Source organism: Eubalaena glacialis, chromosome 8 (genome assembly GCF_028564815.1).
Source record: "Eubalaena glacialis isolate mEubGla1 chromosome 8, mEubGla1.1.hap2.+ XY, whole genome shotgun sequence".
In the NCBI taxonomy this organism is placed as follows: Eukaryota; Metazoa; Chordata; class Mammalia; order Artiodactyla; family Balaenidae; genus Eubalaena; species Eubalaena glacialis.
This window is the reverse complement of record NC_083723.1, coordinates 105058631-105078129: the sequence shown is the minus strand read 5'-3', so window position 1 is coordinate 105078129 and position 19499 is coordinate 105058631. Positions and strand designations below refer to the sequence as shown.

Below are 19499 nucleotides of genomic sequence, written 5' to 3'. Positions count from 1 at the left end.
TCCTAACCACTTCCGTCTCTTACTTATCCCCACCCCCTCCTGGTACCGCATCCCCTACCAGCCTCTTCTGTACACTGCCCCCAAACTTCACCTCCTCCACTCACCCCAGAGGCCTTATTTGTCACTCCTGGAACCATAATACCATAGTAATACGGTAGCAAACACTTCCATAAGTATTTCAATGTGCCATTTCTACATATTCAAAGCATTTTGTTTATATGGGCTCATCTAGTGGTCCCAGTAACTCTTTCGAGGAAGGATTGTTATTATCCCCATTTTGCAAATGAGGAATCGGATACACTGGAAAACAGTAAGGTAGAGTTAAGTCTAAGGACTGCAGAAAACAAGGAGATAGAGGCCCACAAAGCAGGCATTTGGGAACAGCTGCCTTGTCAATAGATTAAAGCACCGTTCTTCTTTTTTTAAAAAATTACACAGCAGTGTGTGCAGCAGACCTCCCTGACCCTTGCCCTGTTCACTCCTAATCTTTGAGCTAAAGCTTTGTGTCTCTGAGCTAAAGACACAAAGAGATGAAACACAGGGCCTCCTGGAGGGACCCTCTGCCAGCCTGCCCCAGTTCCCGCACCCCAGGAGCCATCAGCAGGAGGGTCCCCATCTCCGTTGCTCGAGTCTCCTTCCTCTCACCACTCTGCTTCTCATTCACCCCCATTTTTCTTCATCTCTTTTGGAGAGAGCAGGCAGTCACCGGTAGGCACTGGCCTTCTGGGTGCTGGGGAGGTGTTCTGACCTCATGGGAGAGGGCAGCCCCACCCAGCTGGACTGAGGAGCCCTCATCCCAGACCTGACGCCTGACTCTTCTCATTGATTCTTACCGTGGCCCTTCCACGCTGCCATTCCCCTCCCTCTGCCTCTCAGGACCAAACCAAACTCCACTCTCAGGTGGCTGGTTCTTGGCTGCTAGGAGTATCACTGGAATATGGCCTCATTCTCAGACCTGGGAGAAGGGGCAAGAAGCCTCAGAGCATGGTTGAGAGGAAGTGAGAGAGAACAGCTGAGCTCAGGAAGGCTAGACAGGGCAGTGGCTGAGGGAAGATGTTAGCCAGGCCACTGGGAGCAGGTGAGGGGGATCCTAGTGTGGGACTCAGGGAGATCATAGGATTCTTGGGTGATGGAGGTGTTTAAGGTGTTGAGGCATTCGCCTGGGTGATGTGTGTTGTGTTGGATCTGAAGAGCTCTTTTTTTCTGATTAAACAGTAGTATTTGGACAAACCACAGACAGAGAGAAAATATTTGCAAAAGACATATCTGATAAAAGGACTGTAATCCAAAATATACAAAGAACTCTTAAAACTCAACAAGAAGAAAATGAACAACTCAATTTTAAAATGGGCAAAAGATCTGAAAGACATCTCACCAAAGAAGATGGTAAATAAACATAGGAAAAGATGCTCAACATCATATGTTATCAGGGAATTCCAAATTAAAACAACAATGAGATACTATTATACATTTATTAGAATGGCTAAAATCTGAAACACTGATATCACCAAATGCTGGCGAGGATGTGGAGCAACAGGAACTCTCATTCATTGCTGGTGGGAATGCAAAACGGGAAGATAGTTTGGTGGTTTCTTACAAAACTAAACATACTCTTACCATATGACCTAGCAATTGTGTTCCTTGGTTTTTACCCAAAAGAGTTGAAAACGTATGTCCATACAATAACCTGCACATGAATTTTTTTTATTGTCCATTGGCTGGTTGGTTGGTTTTGGCCACGCCAGGCAGCATGCAGGATCCTAGTTCCCGGACCAGGGATGGAACCCGAGGCCTTCTGCATTGAAAGTGCAGAGTCCTAACCAATGGACTGCCAGGGAAGTCCCTGCATGTGAATGTTTATAGCAGCTCTATCATAATTGCCAAAACTTGGGAAGCAACCAAGATGTTCTTTAGTAGGTGAATGGATAAATAAACTGTGGTTCATCCAGACAATGGAATATTATTCAGCACTAAAAAGAAATGAGCTATCAAGCCATGAAAAGACATGGAAGAAGCTTAGACACATATTACTAAATGAAAGAAGCCAATTTGAAAAGGCTACAAACTATATGATGTCAACCAATTGACACTCTTTTTATTTATTTATTTACTTATTTATTTATTTATGGCTGTGTTGGGTCTTCGTTTCTGTGCGAGGGCTTTCTCTAGTTGCGGCAAGTGGGGGCCACTCTTCATCGCGGTGCGCGGGCCTCTCACTATCGTGGCCTCTCTTCTTGCGGAGCACAGGCTCCAGACGCGCAGGCTCAGCAATTGTGGCTCACGGGCCTAGTCACTCCGCGGCATGTAGGATCTTCCCAGACCAGGGGTCAAACCCATGTCCCCTGGATTGGCAGGCAGATTCTCAACCACTGCGCCACCAGGGAAGCCCCAATTGACACTCTTGAAAAGGCAAAACTGTGGAGACAGTGAAAGGATCAGTTGTTGCCAGGGGTTGGGAACAGAAAGCAGTAATCTAGGTGAGACAGTGATGGTAACAGAGAGCAGTGAAGAACATTGAAGTGAGAAGTCTTTTGGAGATAAAGCTGCCTAGATTTCCTGATGAATTAGATGTAAGGGTGAGAGCAAGAGAGGAATCAGAAACAACAGCTAGATATTTGGTTAGTCAACTGAGTAGGGAAAAGTAGTAGTATTACATAAAATAGGAAAGAATGAGGGAGACTGAAGGAAAAGTTCTTTTGGTGAAGAGGTTGACTGGTTTTTCGTGGGAAATGATTGGGGGAAAGGGTTCTTTTTTGGACATGACAAGTTTGAAGCATCTCTTAGCTAAGCAGAGAAGTCAGGTAGGTGGTTAGATAATATGAGACTGAAGCTTAGAGGTCAGAGTTGGTATTTAAAACCGTATTACCAGGTGAAATTGCCTAGGCAAGACTATAAGTGGAGGAGGCCAAGGGGCAAAGGAGGGGAGCAAGGCAGGTGCAGTGTCTCCAGAGCCAAGAGGAGTGAGTGATAGAGGAGGGGTAAGTGATGGAGGGTATCTACTGCTGCAGGAAAGTCAAGGAAGAAGATTCAGGTCTAGTGCAGTTGGCAACCTAAAGTCATCGTGACTTGACACATGGCTTGACAGGAGCTGTTTCAGTAGAGCAAGGGGATGGAAAGCCGGGCTGGAGTAGGAGGTAAAGATGTGGAGATGATGGTGCAGACAACTGGGGTTCTACCGTGAGGAGTAAAGAAATGGGCCAGTTGCTTGGCTCGTGCTTCTTCCCACTGCTTTCCCCTCCCCATTGATTCTTGTGCGAGAATCACAGTTTAAAAAAATCATTGTGTATCACTTATATGTGAAATCTAAAAAGTACAACAAACTAGGGAATATAACATAAAAGAAGCAGACTCTCAGATATAGAGAACAAAATAGTGGTTACCAGTGGCGGGAAGTGGGAGGTACAAACTGTTGGGTGTAACATAGGCTCAAGGATGTATTGTACAACACCGGGAATACAGCCAATGTTTTGTAGTAACTGTACATGGAAAGTAACCTTTAAAAATTGCATAACAATAGGGACCTCCCTTGTGGTGCAGTGGTTGGGAATCTGCCTGCCAATACAGGGGACACAGGTTCGATCCCTGGTCCGGGAAGATCTCACATGCTGCGGAGCAACTAAGCCTGTGTGCCACAACTACTGAAGCCCGCACGCCTAGAGTCCGTGCTCCGCAACAAGAGAAGCCACCGCAATGAGAAGCCCACACACTGCAACAAAGAGTCGCCCCCGCTCGCCACAACTAGAGAAAGCCCACGTGCAGTGACGAGGACCCAATGCAGCCAAAAATAAATAAATAAATAAATAAATAAATTTATAAAAAGAAATCATTGTAGCTTTGTACTATATTTTAATATTTATGTAAATCAATACACACTACCCAAGGAGCAAGTTTTTGCCATACATCCTGTTTGCCACTCTTCTTTCTCTTTTTGTGCCTGTTATTCTTACAGATGAGCTATGGAATAATTATTTCAAATTTAAAAAAATCTCATTGATATTTTAATTGGAATAGTACTCAACATACGAATCAAGTTGGAAAGAATTAATGATCTTATAAAATATTGAGAGGTTCTATCCAGAAACAAGGTTGGTTTCTCCATTGATCAAGGCCTCTTTTATTTTTTCAGCTTTATTAAGGTACAAATTGACAAAACTGTAAGATATGTAATGTGTACAATGTGATGATTTGACACATGTATACATTGTGGAAGGATTTATCAAAGTCTCTTATACCTCTCAGTACAGTTCTGTAGTTTGCTTCACATAGGTTCCTTTCATTTCTTAATAAGTTTATTTCTTTCTTTAATGCATTTTGCCTATATCGAATGGGATATTTCTCCCCATTCTTTTTATTTATTTATTTTTTATAAATTTATTTATTATTTATTTTTGGCTGCATTGGGTCTTTGTTGCTGTGCGCGGCTTTCTCTAGTTGCTTCAAGCGGGGGCTACTCTCCATTGTGCAGCTCGGGCTCTAGGTGCGTGGGCTTCAGTACTTGTGGCTCGTGGGCTCTAGAGTGCAGGCTCAGTAATTGTGGCGCTTGGGCTTAGTTGCTCTGCGGCATGTGAGATCTTCCCGGACCAGGGCTCGAACCTGTGTCCCCTGCATTGGCAGGTGGATTCTTAACCACTGAGCCACCAGGGAAGCCCTCCCCATTCTTGTATAGAAAAACTATTGATGGGGCTATTTAGCTTTAACCTAATCACATTTTTTTTTTCTAATGGCTTTCCAAATGTTTCACAATATAATGATATTTTGGCTTCTCCTTTACTCTTTTTTTTAAATACATTTATTTATTTATTTTTGGCTGCGTTGGGTCTTCATTGCTGCGCACGGGCTTTCTCTGGTTGCAGCAAGCAGGGGCTACTCTTCGTTACGGTGCGCGGGCTTCTCACTGCAATGGCTTCTCTTGTCGCGGAGCACGGGCTCAAGGGCTTCAGTAGTTGCAGCACACAGGCTCAGTAGTTGTGGCTCGCAGGCTCTAGAGCCCAGGCTCAGTAGTTGTGGCACTCGGGCTTAGTTGCTCCGCGGCATGTGGGATCTTCCTGGACCAGGGCTTTGAACTGGTGTCGCCTGCATTGGCAGCCGGATTCGTAACCACTGCACCACCAGGGATGCCCCTCCCCTCCTATATTTTCTATCTCTTTGTATATTTGCTTTACTTTCCAGGGAGATTGAATCAACTTTATCTGCCTATCTCTGTGTTGATGTTTTTGTTTCTGCTGTCATGATTTTAGACATAATTGTTGCTTTTGCTACAAACATCTCTGGATGTTCCTTTGTATAGCATCTTGTTACTGTTTCATGGATGCAGTATCTTTTATCTCTCTAAGGATATTAACCGTGGTCTTTTTGACACTTTCTTCTTCCTGTGTAACCTGTTTCCTCCAAGTTACTTTTTTCTGATTGTTTTGTGGCTCTCTTCTGCATTAGAAAATTTCCTGGATGTCTGGTAACACTTGGCTGTGATTAAGGTTGTGTAGGTGGGAGGGAGGCTAGTCAGAAACTCTGAGCTCAGAGGTTGGGTTTGCCACAATAGGGTGGGCTGGCTGGGCTGTTTCTTATGTCAGTATCTTTAGGTCTTTCCTCGTGGACTGGTGAAATACCCTAGAGTAGTGTCTTCCAGTTTCCTGCCTAGGTCCTGCTCCCAGCACTTGGGGAGCCTGATGGTGGCAGAAAGCTCAGCATTTAGCATTCCGCATTCCATATGGCACGGTCACTTAATCCCTTTGTTTTCAGTATTTTTCAGTATGGTATCTCCATTCACAACTGTGCTCCAACACAGACACCTTCTATCTTACATTCTTCAGAGGAAAATCCCCCAGACTCTGGCTGCCATAGGGGAGGGACTGTTGCCCAGGGGCTTGGAGCTGGAGGAGAGATGGAGGATCTAACTCCTCATCCTGGTCCTTATCTTAGCAACCTCTTCCACCTTTCACCTCTGGGAATCCAGAGGTACCTTGGACTCCCAATTTCTGTGCCTCTGAGAACCTTGCCATGTAGATCAAGTTGGCTCTCAATTTTCGCCACTGCCAGCTGAGATGTCTTTTTCCTTGGGGCTGGTAAGTCAGTAAATAACCAGATGGCTGGTCTGCCATGCTGCTTCAAAAATTTTGTGACTGTTGTCTTTTTCCCTGTTCTGTCTATCCTTGTAGGTTTATCTCTTGATTTAAAAATCTCTTTATGGAAGTTTTAGTGGGGTTTTAGGAGGGAGTGAAATTAGATGTACACATTCAATTACCATCTTAACCCAGAACCCTAACTTCCCTTTTTAATATATTTTTAAAAATATAATTCCTGGGAGGATTGTTATTGGTCATGGAGGATTGTTATTTTAATGTACTGGGGCATGTTTATTTCTGTCTTTCCATTTAGAAGTCTTTAACTGAACATGATTAGCAGGAAATGAGCCTTTCTATGAGGAGGATTCAAGGAAAATGTCTCTAGTGGGATAACTTTTATTATGTATATGAGAGAAACCCAGAGGCTGGATCCCAGTATGCAGCCTCCAGGAAGCCCCTAAATGACTAGGGCGGATTCCTACTAGAGGAGGGAACCTATAGTGATCCCTGAGGGTGCATCCAGGGAATGCCTTTGGCAATATTTTGTTTAGAGACCCAGAATAAATCCCAGACTTCATCGTTGATGTTCCCTGGAGAGGGGCTCAGTTAGTGGCCTGAGTTTATCTTACATCAAATGGGGGAATTCTGTGATAAGAAAGTGAGTTCTGGATGCCTTTCTGAAATGCAACCCATTGCCCATTTGGGCCCTAGAATCATTCATTCATTCGTTCTTCACTTTGCTAATATTCATTGAGCATGTGCCTGGGCCAAGTGCTATGCTAGCCATTCTTGAGACAGATCTGCCCTAGGCAACTCTTTTTTTTTTTTTAAATGCGGGCTCTAGAGCGCAGGCTCAGTAGTTACGGCGCTCGGGCTCAGTTGCTCCGCGGCATAGTGGGATCTTCCCCGACCAGGGCTCGAACTCATGTCCCCTGCATTGGCAGGCGTATTCTTAACCACTGCCCCACCAAGGAAGCCCCTGGGTAACTCTTTAAGCACCCTCTCCCCAACCTTGCAGAACAGCGAGGTCGGGGGATCAGGGTAACATCCAAGGCTGTTACCTGGTGACACTCATTTTTCTCTCTGTGTGGCCTATGATGAGGACTAAGTGAGGAGACACCTAAGCATCCAGCATGGTGCTCGGCACACAGTAGGATGTCTGGATTTTTTGGGACAGCTTTGTATGGTGCAAGGAACCTCCTGTGTTTTATGTTCGCCTGATACTTTCAAATACTAACATTTTGGGAGGGACTTATTTATTTATTTATTTATTTATTTATTTGAAATTATTTATTTTTGGCTGCATTGGGTCTTCGTTGCTGTGCGCCAGCTTTCTCTAGTTGCCACGAGTGGGGACTACTCTTCCTTGTGGTGCGCAGGCTTCTCATTGCGGTGGCTTCCCTTGTTGCAGAGCACAGGCTCTAGGCACGTGGGCTTCAGTAGTTGTGGCTCGCAGGGTCTAGAGTGCAGGCTCAGTAGTTGTGGCTCGCGGGCTTCAGAGTGCAGGCTCAGTAGTTGTGGAGCACTGGGCTTAGTTGCTCCGCAGCATGTGGGATCTTCCCGGGCTCGAACGCATGTCCCCTGCATTGGCAGGAGGATTCTTAACCACTGTGCCACCAGGGAAGCCCTTGGGAGGGATTTAGAGATTCAAGTCAGCGTAAACGAGCCAGTACTACTTAAATCAGTCACTGTGACAGCATGATAGGGTCCATGAAATATCCACAGTGACCGCCCTGCTCTTTAGTTACCTTCAACACTGGCCTGCGCGCTCTTATATTCCTGGACTGCACACTCTTTGACTTCACTGTTCTCCTCTTGCCCCTTATTGGAAACAAGTTGTAAGCCACCCAGAAGGTGAGAGACATTTCTGAAACTCTTCAGTATTTTGAGAGATCAGTTTTAGCAAAAAGAAATGTTACACACGGATTGACACTTGGTGGTTCACCTGTGAAGTGTTGGAGGCACTTCCAACTGTTGAAAGCCACCAGGTGACGGAGAAAACAGCAGAGGGACTGGGTTCAGGTTGCCCAGCTTTGTAATCTTGGGCAAATTCGTGAGTTTCCCCACCCACCCGGGCCTTAATTTACCTATCTGTGAAATGGGGACACCCACAGGGTTGTGGTGAGGACTAATGAAATAAGGGGTGCAGACGTGCTTATTACACTTTCCACTCACGGCTTAATAAACATAGTGGTTCTTCTTGCCGGGAGTGCCATCCTGGGCAGGCTGCCGTGTGTGCGGGCGCGCGCGTGTGTGTGCACACGGGTGTGCGCGTGGTGCTCTGGCCCGCTGTGTTTCCTGGGGAGGGCGTACGAGTGGATGTGTGTGATGGGCCGCCCTGGGAGCGTGCGGCTGCGGCGCCAGGCTGAGAACACGGTGCCCGCGCCCGCCGCGGCTGGGCGGCAGCGCCGGGTGAATGAGCGCGCGTGGGGACGCGGGCACAGAGGCGGTGGCGGCTCAGCGCTGCGGTGCGCGCCCGCCTGCCTGCCGGCCGGGTTGGGGGCGGACCGCGAGCCGCGGGCCGGGGGAGGAGGAGGGGAGAGGGCGGGCGCGCGGGGCGGGCGCGCGGGGTGGGAGCGCCGGAGGCGGGGAGGGCGGGCGGTCAGAGCGCGGCTGCCGCGGAGCCCGGCGCGCGGCTCTGCCGGGGAGCGAGGCTCGCAGCCAGGAGGCGGCGCAGCGGGAGGGAGCGCGGAGCCGGAGCCGGGCCGGGCCGCCTGCCTGGGACCAGCGCTGCGGGCCGGGGACGGGCCGCGCCAGACCCGGGGAAGCGCGTCGGCGAAGCCGCGGTGGCCGGGACGAGCCAGGGGGGCGTCGGCCGCAGAGAGAGCCGACCAGAGTCGGCGGAGCGTCGCCCAGCGGGGCGCCTGGGCCGCCGCGACCGCCCCTTCTCGGGGGACTTGTCGGAGGAGACCCGCCTGCGGGAGGGAGCGAGAGGAGCAGGTCTGCCGTCAGGGCAGCGGGAGAGGGAGGTGTGTGTGTGTGTGCGCGCGCGCGCCTGCCTATAGGGGTGGGTGGGTGGGTGTGTAGGAATGTGCATGTCTGGGGATGACGGTGTGTGCTGTGTGTCTGTAAGGAGCGTGCGAATGTGTGTGTAGGGGTGTGTATATACCTCTGTGTTGGTATATACTGTGTGTGTCTGTGAGGTAGGGGTGTGTGTGTGTGCCTGTGACACAGAGCAGGCTGGGAGCTCACAGAGCTTGGGTCTGAACCCATGTAGGAGGGAGGGGGCTCGGCAGGACCAAGTGTGTGTGTGTGTGCGCGCGTGTGTGCACACTTACGTGCAGGGGTGTGTGAAGGGTGAGTAGGTGAGTGTGTCACGGGTGCTAGGTGTGGCCGTGTGTGTGATGTCAGGGTGCCGGGTGCACCTCCATCCCTGGCTCACCCTCCCCTTCCCCTACCAGAGGTAGGTGCCTGGGGTGGGGGCCGGGGAGTTAGGAGTCTACTGCAGCAGCCCCTGGTCCAGTTTGCCTGCCTGGCCATATTCCCCCCCGGAAGCCAGAGATGGCCAAGCTGACCCTCCCCGCAATACTTCTAGGGTTAAGGGATGGGGAGCCGGCCAAGCTGCAGGAAAGAGGGAAGAGACTGAAGGGACAGAGCTTCTGCCAGACCAGGGCACCCTGCTTCCCTGGCCAGAGCTGCCTTCTCCATCTCTGCCAGATCACTCACCCTGTGCTTCATCCCTCCAGGGACCAGGGCTCCCCGGGTCTGAGTGAGAAGACAAACATCTTAGAGGGGGGCCGGAGCTGGGGTGGGAATATGTTGAGACTCATCTGTGAGGGCTAGCTTGTTCACAGTTGTATTACCAGAAGGGTGCTCAGCACATAGTAGGCCTCAACAGATATTTGAGGGAGGAAAGAGAGAAGAGAGGGAGGGAAGGGATCTGAGTATGGGAGCCATGTCCACCCGCTCTGCTGTCAGTCAAGGATGAGGGCAGCTGGATGCAGTCAGACCCGTCCCCGTCCCCGGACTGAGCAGGTGGGGGAGGCAGGGGCTTAGGGAGAAGGAACCTTGGCTGGAAGAGAAGGGAAACTGCAGGGAAGAGATTTGTGCTGGGGCCTGAATGTTCAGGAAGAAGCTGGCAACTCTACTTGGGCAGAAGCCTTTGTGTCCTATCCCCACCACCTGCTTCTCTGGGATCAGAAGCCTCTCTGGGGCATCAGATCCCAGGCAGCCAGAGCTCATAGCACCTCTCCTCTCTCCAGGACCTTCGTGCTCAAAGGTGCTGAAGACCTGAGTCCCCTGCCTACCCAGGCCACCTGAGGCCAGGAGGGGCCATGGCAGGGTATGGCTGTCTGGGGCTGGGGCTGTTCTGCTGGGTCCTGCTTGCTGTCCCTGTGGGCTCCCAGCCTGCCTCCTCTGTCCCAGGTGCCCATGTCACCACTTTGGCCCCGCCACCTCAGAGTGAGGCCTCTATGCTGTCTCTCAACCTGGGACTTAACTTCAAATTCCACCTTCGGGGACCTGCTGCTGCTTGGGGGAGCTCTGTCACAGAGACCCAGGCACTTTCTCCTGGGCCAAGCCGGGAGCCGGAGGAGGAGGTGGCTGGTGGGCTGAGGACTGACCCCCTTTGGGAACTACTGGTAGGCTCTCTCGGGAACTCCCCCCCAGAGCGGGGCTCTGCTGAAGGCAGCTCTACTCCCTGGGCCTCCTCCTGGCCTCTGGAGTCCACATCCCTCCTCGCTGGGCCCACTGACCGGCCCACTGCTCCCTACCAGCCCAGGATGGGCACCGTGACCTGGGATACTGCTCTGACGGCTACAGCACCTCCATCCAGTGCTCCCAGGCTCCACCAGAGCGAGCTGGAGCTGAAGTTTGACATGGCGCTGAGAGCAGGCGTAGCCCCAACGCTTGGACATCGAACACTGCCCCTGCTGCCCAGCCTGCGGGCCAGCCTGGCAGAGATTGCTGGGCGCCTGGGACCCTTTGGTAAGTACCCACCCCAACCCAAGGAGAGCCTCTGCTGGGCAGTCTGGCAGGTAGGAGGAAGCTTCAGCCTGGGCTCCTTTTGCAGGGTTCTTTGGCACTACTGTGTCCCCACTCCGGAACTTATCAGGCCCGAGCCCCCCGGGCCCAGTTACATCCCCAAGCTCTGCCTCTGGAATTTCGGATTCTCCAGGTGAGTGTTTATTTCACTGCAACAAGCATTTATGGAACACCTCTAAATGCCAGCACCTCCTTTTTCCCTTGACTCAAGGGCAGCTCGCATTCCTTCTCCCAGGACCTGGGATACCAGCCACTGCTCTATGGGGAAATGCCCTCTTTGCCATACTAAGTCTGGTTTGGTCCTTGTAGCTTAGCTTCTGGTATACATGTGGCTACAATTCCTGGGACAGTGGCTCCCATAGGTCAAGCTCTGAGAAAGGACAGGATTTTCTCCAAAGCTCCAGAGGCCAACGCCGGCTGGTAGGATGGCAGTCTAGCCCTATGTGCTCCCTTTGCAGGGTTCTTTGGCACCACTCTATCCCCGCCCCCATCCCCCCAGGAGAAAAAACTCCCAAGTCCAAGGCCACTGGACCCAGCTGCTTCCCTGAGCTCTGCCTTGATTGCAACAGCATCACTAGGTAAGTATCCAATTCATTTAAACTTGACTATTATTTATTGAGCACTTACTACATGCTAGCCACTCATCGGCATTCTGGGATCCTTTTATTTCACTGTCATCACCATTCTCTTCATCACCACTATGGAGATATATATTAATGGTCTGAGAACAAGTGTTGCTGAGGATGGTCCCACACAGAGTTAAGTAATGGTCCTCTGGGAGTTTTGCAATCATAGACAGAGCAGGATGTAGACAAATGTATCAGGGGCAAACGGACACAGGAACTCCTTCGTGATCTCCACAGCCTCAGCACTAACCCCACCCTCTACTCCAGTCTGCCTGGCCTGCCTCCCCACCCTCCCACTCCGACCTTGGGGCTCTGTCCTTTGCCGTCTGATCTGACATGACATGCTGTCAGATATGGGCAGAGTTGGGCCCCTCATTGGGAAGACGTTGAAGAGAAGACCTTGTGCAGACAGATGCCATCCTTGTTCCAGGGAGCCTTTCAGAACATGCACATAGACAAGCTGGTGGTGCAGAGGAAAGACCAGGGGCTCTAGAATCCTGAGACTTGGCTTTGAGACTTGAATCCCAATCCACTTCCTAACTGGCTGGTGACCTTGGACAGGCTATTTAACTTCTCTGAGCCTAAATTTTCTCCTATATCTGGGGTTTAATAATAGTGCCTGTTTTGTTATTGTAAAGCTTCCACATAATGTAATGGGCACAAAGTATTAGCTCATTAAATAGTGTCTGTTAACCTTGCTTCTTTCCCCGGTGTGTCCCAAGTACATTCCAGATCTACCTCTCAGATACGGCAACCGTGGCCCCTAAATGTGATAGGACAACACATACCACAAAAGGCAGAGGGCACGCTGCTTGGGGAGAGGTTCTGGCAGGTGAGGCCAAGGGAGACATGCAAAGGGTTAACTGTGGCTGGGCACCCTCTCAGCCACCCCACACTAGGAACTGGTGCAGCAGTGGAAACCGCTGGTCCCCGAGCTGCTTCCAGCTCCAGACTTAACACAACACTTGACTGTCGCTTCCTCTCAAGCGGACTCGGCACTCCTGGGCATGTGGGTGGGGAGCCTGCCGTCTCCTCCCCATCCAGCCCAGTGTGCAGCAGTGGCAGGATCTGCTGTGGAGTTGGGGGCAGGCTCTGTGGCCTCAGGGGAAGGATGCTGGGTGGCGGTCTGCCAGCCTTAGTGACAGCGCTGGCCAGGCAGGTTTAATGAGTCTGGACAATATCAGAGGCAGCCCAGCCGGCTGGTGGCCCCGCCCTCCTTCCCCCTCCTCTCCACGGCTGCAGGAACCCAGCCTCTTCCTGGCTGTCCCTCTTGGATAAACCCCGGAGGGCTGCAGGCCTCCTGGAGAGGGGAGAAGGTGCCAGCACCTTCTGCGGGGAGTAGTGGCAAGCAGTTAGGGGATAAAGGGAGTCTCTCTGTCTTCTCTAGGAACTTTCTAACCTCGGTACAGTTAACCTTTGGGCCTAGGGCTTCCCTTCTCTTGCATTAGGTCTGCTTCACCTCGGACAGAGCTTGCATTCAGCCAGTAAGCGCTGAATAGTTGTGCAGGTCGTTAACATAGTAAAAGACTTCCATACCAGTTGATAACTATCCACTCTCCTTAGCCTCCTGAGCACCACTCCCCGCCCTGACCACCTGGCTGGCAGCTGTTCTGATTCACCTGAAACAGTGGTCAAATATTTCGAATGTCACCCTGACAAGGAGTACCAATCCTCTGTGATCCTGGAGGTGGGGCTGGGGGGAGGGATGGGGCCAGGCCACTGATCGGGCTGCAGCTTCCGGCATCCAGAGTAGAGAGTGATTCCCCAGCCCTTTGATCTGGGCAGCTAGTGGACTTTTCCATAAATTGAGCCGGGCCCTCTTCCCAACTCCTCCCCAATCGGCTCTGGCTTCACCAGTTACTCACATTGTCATCCCATCTCCTCTCTTGCCTCTGAGGTCAAGAGGAGCCACAGGGCCAGAGTGGGACCACCTTGTAAGGGAGGCCTGCTCAGGAGAGGGACCCTAGGAAGTCACTACCTTCTGGGGGAAACCGAGGGCCCCTTCTGTGGAAGCCTCAAATGGGGAGACAGAGGATGAGGTCAAGCGGACCCGTCAAAGGCAGAGGCTGGGCCTTCTTCGCCTGTCCCCACCCATACCTGGCCTGCCCTGCCCCCTGGGAGCAGTGCTCCTAGGTCAGAGCTCTCTCCTCTGACACTTGAGCTGGGCCTGTACTCTATTTCCTGGTTTTCATTCTTTTTCTGGCTTCTTAGGAATATTGCAGTTTGCTCTAGTTGCCATAATGCTTTGGGCCAGAGGTGAAAGATGGGGTCTTCTGTGGCCATCGAGTGAGAAGTGGCGCTGGAAGAGGGTGAGGCGGAGCAGCTCTCTGAGAGCTGCACTCGTCTGTACAGTGAGCGAGGAGGAGGCATGAGGGGCGACAGGTTGGCGCAGGCTGTGGGCTCCTGGCTGGGGTCTCCCTGCCTCTCTGCAGAGCCCACCAAGACCGGAAAGACCAAGGAGACTCATCCACTTTGCAGAAGTGGGTTGTGCAAGGGTATCTGAGGGGACCAATAAATGAGGGGTGAGGGAGAATGTTTGTGTATTTGATCCCACTGGTGGTAGACTGACACTGCCCCCCACCGAATCAGCAAGCCGTCAGTTCCCAGCTGAATGATTCCTCATTTAACTCACGGCTGTGTCTTCAGTAGGTGTTTGGGGATGGTCAGTCCATCCAAATGGTGTTCTTTAAACAGGGTTCACAGAGTGAGACAGTGCGTTGATGTTCACTCATTTGACTAATAGTTGACTTTCTAAGGGAAAACAGCCTTTTGTTAGTTAAATCGAGAATTAGTTTGAGGCCAGAAATGGTCACACTCACACAGACACACACCGATGACTGACGGGTGATAAACATTAGCCCATAATGATCAGACCAACAACAGTTGTATATCAAATGCTTATGATGCACCAGCCTCTCCAAAGAGCTTTGCACACGCTGGCCATGTATCCTCATAACAGCCCTGTGCAGTAGGTACTCTTCCCCATTTTAGACTTGAGGCATATGATGGGACAGGAACCAGGGAACATGCTGCCATTTGCAGTAGGCAGCCAGCTGTATATATGTAATTTTTTGGCAGCTCCCTCTCTGCCCTCCCAGTTGCCCAATTCTACCTTCCCCTCCCCTCTCTCCAGGGCTGCTTTCTGGCCCGCTCACTCCTTTTCCTTGTTCTTAGGATTGCTCTGTTTTCCATGTCCCCAGCACAAGCTGGCACTGCCTGGGGTAGGGATGGGGGTGCGCCTGGAGTCTTCCTGTTTTGTCCTGCTGAGGCATGGCTGGGTATGTCCAGGCAGTCGGGGCAGGAGTCTGCTTGTCAGGAGATCCTCCCCGCCTCATTCTACATCTGTCTCCCGTGCATTTCCCCATCGCCGGATGGCTCCTCCCATCCTTCACCACCATCTTTCTCCCTCCATCCTTGCCTGCAGCTGCGGTTCTGCTAAGCCTGCTAGATGGGGGAGGGAGGTTCAGCGTGAAGCATCTTCCCTTGCTGCCTGGCCATGGAAAATCCTTGGGTCTAACTCTTTTTCACCCCTCTCTAGCTCCAGGAGAGTAGAATTAGGGATCTTAGTCCTCACACTCTCGTTACTTGACTTCCCTTTCCTCAAGGGATGTGGGGAAGATGTTAGAGCACAGGATGGGGCTGGGAGCCTAAGTTAGCAAACCCCAGAGCACCTGAGGGGCTCACTCGCTAAGCTGTGATCCCCCCAAATGTTCCTTCCTCAGAGTTCAAGGGTAGTCTTGAGACCCAGGGGAGTCCGTCTCAATGTCACCTTCTGTAAAAGGGGGTGAGAACCAAAGGGGCACTGTATTAAGAGCCTCAGACCAATGACTTTGTAGTTGAGTTAGGATGGGGACCATAGCCATGGGTAGGCCGAGGTTGGAGGTGTAGCAGGCAGGAAGGCCAGTGGATAGGGAAGATTGTGTTTTCTCAGGGTGCTGGGGATGGGAGGGTCATATCACTCCCCCTGCTGTGTGTGGGGGGGGCGGGGCGGGGGGGCTTTTCCTGATGAGACAGGGAGAAGGGGGGAGCAGCTGAAAAAAGGCAGGGCAAGCTTCTTCTAGCACCAAGGTGGGAGTTGGGAGTCAGGGGTGCAGAACAAGAGATAAGCAAACTAGTATTATGAAGTGCCTCTGAAATCAAGGAGAGGGGCTCAAACTGGTGCTCAGATCTGGATTCTAGTTGCAGCTCTGCCAATTTGTAACCTTGGACAAGACACTTGGCCTCTCGGCAGAGCCTCAATATCTTCATCTGGCAAATAAGAGGATTCATTTCTTCAACGAATATCTGCTCAGTGCCCACGCTGTGCCAGGCACTGTTCTAGGCATGGGTATTCAGATGTGAGCAAAGCAATCCTTGTTCTCACGAAGCCTCCTTCCTGGCGGGAGGATTGAACTAGAGGGGGCTTCTACAGCTCCTTCCACTTGTAAAATTCTGTGACTTCTTAAGAAAAACCCTTTTCAGTGGAATCACAGGGTAATGAACAAAGCAGGGAGCTGGGGGTGGATGGGGTGGGGGGAGGGCATGAGAGCTGAAACTGCAGCCGGAGGAGTTTGATGTGGGAGGGGAAGGTGAGGGGCTGCAAGGTCAGTGAGTCTCAAATTTAAGACAAGTCCTTCCTGGAAGCTATGAGGACTCTCCGATTGGCATACAGGCTACTGGCTGTAGGGTGGGCAAGGGGAGGGCTGCACGGAATGCCTCAGACAAACGTTCTTTTCCCACAGACTCCACCACCTCCACCTCTGGCCTGGATGACCCCTCTCCCGCCAGCCTTGGGAACCTTTCAGTGCAGCCAGAATGTGGGCCAGGATCCTGCAGTATCAGAGAACTGCCTGAACGCGAAGCGCAGCCTCCTGCGGCCCCACTGCCCCTTTTCTTCCTGACCCTGGAGGCCGACTGGACAGAGGCCAAGGCTCGCTGGGGTTTGGCCTGGGAGGCCCATGTGTACGGGGTAGGCGCACTCTTCGGCCTGGTGGCCCTGCTGGCGCTGCTGGCTCTAGCCCTGTTGCCCTGGCGCTGCCCGCCCGGCGCCCCCTGCCTGGCGCTGCTGGACCTGCTCCTGCTCTCCGCCGGGACCACCCGGGCCTTCCCGCTCTTCTACGACGCCTACGGGCACCGCGACCGGTTGCCGGCGCTGGCCTGGCTGCTGCTGCAGGACCTCCCGCTGCCCTGCCTGGCCGCCGGCCTGGGCCTGGCCTGCCTGCTTCTGGCCCGGCCGCGCCCGCCGCGCTGTCCAGCCGCCCTGGCCGCGCTGCTGCTCCTGGGGCTGGGGCTGGCGGCCGCCGCCGCCCTCGGGAGCGCCGCCCATCGCCCGCTGCGGGCCCTGCGGCTCGCCTCCCGCGGGCTGCACGCCTTCCTCGCCGCCCTCCTTTCCGGGCTCCTGCTGGCGCTGTCCTGCTGGGGGGGTCGGCGGCGGCGGGCCGGAGCGCCCCTGGGAGCGTCCGGCTTCAAGGGCGCCACTCCTTTCCCGCAGGCGCGCAGCCCCTTCGGCCCGCTCGAGTCCTGGCGGCGCGCGGCGCGCACGGCCCCGGTGGCGGGCACCTTCGGGCTGCTGAGCGGAGCCCTGCAGGGCTACGAGGTGCTGCACGCCCTGGGCTACGGCGGCCAACCTGGCCTGGAGGGGCCCTGGCCCTGGTGGGCCTTCCAGCTCGGCCTGCGCCTGGGCGAGGTGGGCGTCGCGCTCCCGTTGGCGCTGCTGGGCCTCTACCCGGCGCTCTGCAGCCCCCGCGTGCCGCCGCGCTGCTGGGCCAAGCTCTTCCGCTTGTCCCCCGGCCACGCCGCCCCTCTGCTGCCCGGAGGCTGGGTCGCCGGGCCCCCGGACAAGAAGCCCCTGGGGAGCGCCATCGCGCGTGGCGACGCGGAGCTGCTGCAGCTGTGCGCCCTGGCAGGGCCGGGTCCCGACCTCCTACTCCAGGGAGGAGGCTGCCGGGGCTTCGACGGCGCGGCCGCCAACCCGGCCCCTTCCCCGGCCTCCTCCCCCTGCAGCGATTACACCGTGGACTTCCGCCCGCCCTCCCCCATCAACCTGCGGCGCAGCATCGAGGAGGCCCTCTGCAGCGAAGCCCTGCTGAAGCCCGGCCTCTTCCAGGGCCCGGCCTTCGGGGAAGCCCTGCCGGGGATCGGCCTCTACCGCACCGCCTCGCTGGGGGCGCAGACCGGGGCCGGGCCCACTGGGAGGTGTGGGGAGGCCCCTGGTTCCCCCGCGCCCCCCGAGCGCCCCTCTCCCGGGGCCTGGCCCGCGGGCAGCAGCGCCTCATCCGGCTCGCTGTGCGGACTGTCGCGGGACAGCTCGTCCATGCTGCTGTGCTCCAGCCCGGACAGGCCCCCTCGCTGTCCGCTGGTCTGCGTCCTCAGTCCCCCGCGGCCCTCAGGAAGCAGCCCTAGCCTCCCGGCCTCAGGATCCTACCAGGCCCTGTCCCCACCCTCCCGCGACTCCCCAGAGCCTACTCCTGAGCTGCAGGCCGAAGAGGCCTTGCTGCAGGAGCAATTCCTGGACGCCTGCCGACAGATTGACGAGCTGAGCATGGGCAGCGACACCATAGACCTGTGAAGATGTGGGCCCCTCGCCGCCCCGACAATACGCCCCCTTCTGGCGCCTGTTCTGCCCGAGACCTGCACACTGTAACCCTTCCCCAATCCCGCCTGGCTCAGATACCTCTCCCCGCTTCCTTTCCCATCCAGGGACCCCTGGATGGGTGGGTCAGCAGCCAGGCTCTGTTGATTGGGAACTAGTGCCACCTTCTCTGGAGCCCTGGGCACTGATGCCCTCAGCTGCAATTCTAGGCTGGCAGGGGTCCCACTTTCCTTGGCATTCACCAGCAATAAAGCTCCAAGGTGCTCCACTCCAGACCACCACTTCCCACTGTGGTGCTGAGTGAGAGGGGCTGTCCTCAGCAGACCTCAGGACTGGCCTCAGTCCCCACACCCACCTCTGCCACGCCCAGGAATCCCATCCCTGCGTGACTGAGACTCCGTGTCCTCCGCATGATCCTTCCCCATAGAAGGGTCCATGGCCCATCTAGGAGACTCTACAGCAGTTGGGTGGGAGGTGAGCGCTTTCAGAGTTAATTTATCAATAAAATATTTTCAGAGGAGAAAGGTCTCACCTTCTTGGAAAAGCTTAGATGAGGCAATAGCAGCAATGGTTCTGCCAGAACTGGAAGAGAAGCAGTGTTTGGGTGGGGTGGGTCCATCTCAGACCCCAGTGACCTTCACTCCTGACTGCAAGGGGTCTTGTCCTCCGCATGACCTTTCCCCATAGACGGGTCCATGGCCCATCTGGGCTGCGTGAGGGTCCTGGGAGTGGCCCCTTGAAGACCCTTCTGACTCCCTGGGAAGTGGCTTTTCAGAGTTGGATCACTGCCCTGAGAAATGAGGCGGAAACTCTACAGTCGTTGGTGGAAGTGTCTGCATTCCTAAGAAACTGGCTTCAGGTCCTGATGGACAAGTGGTTAGGGACTAGTTAGCGTCAAAGTCCTCCATGGAAATGTTGATACACATCTCAAGGGCTTGATCACTTTGAGCTGGGTTTCACAGCAATCTCCCTGCCACGTACCCAGAGGAATTCACAGAGGAAACTACTTGCTCCACCTACCAACAGGACCTCTTCAAGTTTGGACTAACAAGCCCCTTTCCCTGGAGAGCATTCATCTCCCACAGGTGCAGATCCTCCCTGGAGAAAGCCTGTCTTCCCCAAACCCCAGCCCCATCCTACCCACCAAAGCAGAACTCACAGTGCAGAGACCCATGAATACATCCAGCCACCAGGCACTCTGTAATCCCTCCCTTGTCCAGAGCATTTGGCTCTGAGCTCTGTAGTGTGCATTTGTCA

At 53.7% G+C, this 19499-nt stretch overlaps 1 protein-coding gene across 1 annotated transcript; it reads left to right on the top strand.

Moving 5' to 3' along the window:
* The first annotated feature begins 10336 nt into the window (after nucleotides 1-10336).
* Nucleotides 10337-18218, top strand: PRRT4 (proline rich transmembrane protein 4). The gene is made up of 4 exons (XM_061198025.1): nucleotides 10337-10988; nucleotides 11074-11178; nucleotides 11504-11623; nucleotides 16393-18218. Exons 1-4 carry the CDS (start codon nucleotides 10337-10339, stop codon nucleotides 18216-18218), a joined length of 2703 nt encoding a protein of 900 aa, XP_061054008.1.
* Nucleotides 18219-19499: the final 1281 nt, after the last annotated feature.

Excerpts from the sequence above, each read along its gene's own strand:
- PRRT4 (XM_061198025.1), top strand. The coding sequence starts at position 10,337 with ATGGCAGGGTATGGCTGTCTGGGGCTGGGGCTGTTCTGCTGGGTCCTG. Across the intron at positions 10,989-11,073 it reads TGGGCGCCTGGGACCCTTTG|GGTTCTTTGGCACTACTGTG; the intron begins GTAAGTACCCAC and ends CTCCTTTTGCAG. Across the intron at positions 11,179-11,503 it reads TGGAATTTCGGATTCTCCAG|GGTTCTTTGGCACCACTCTA; the intron begins GTGAGTGTTTAT and ends CTCCCTTTGCAG.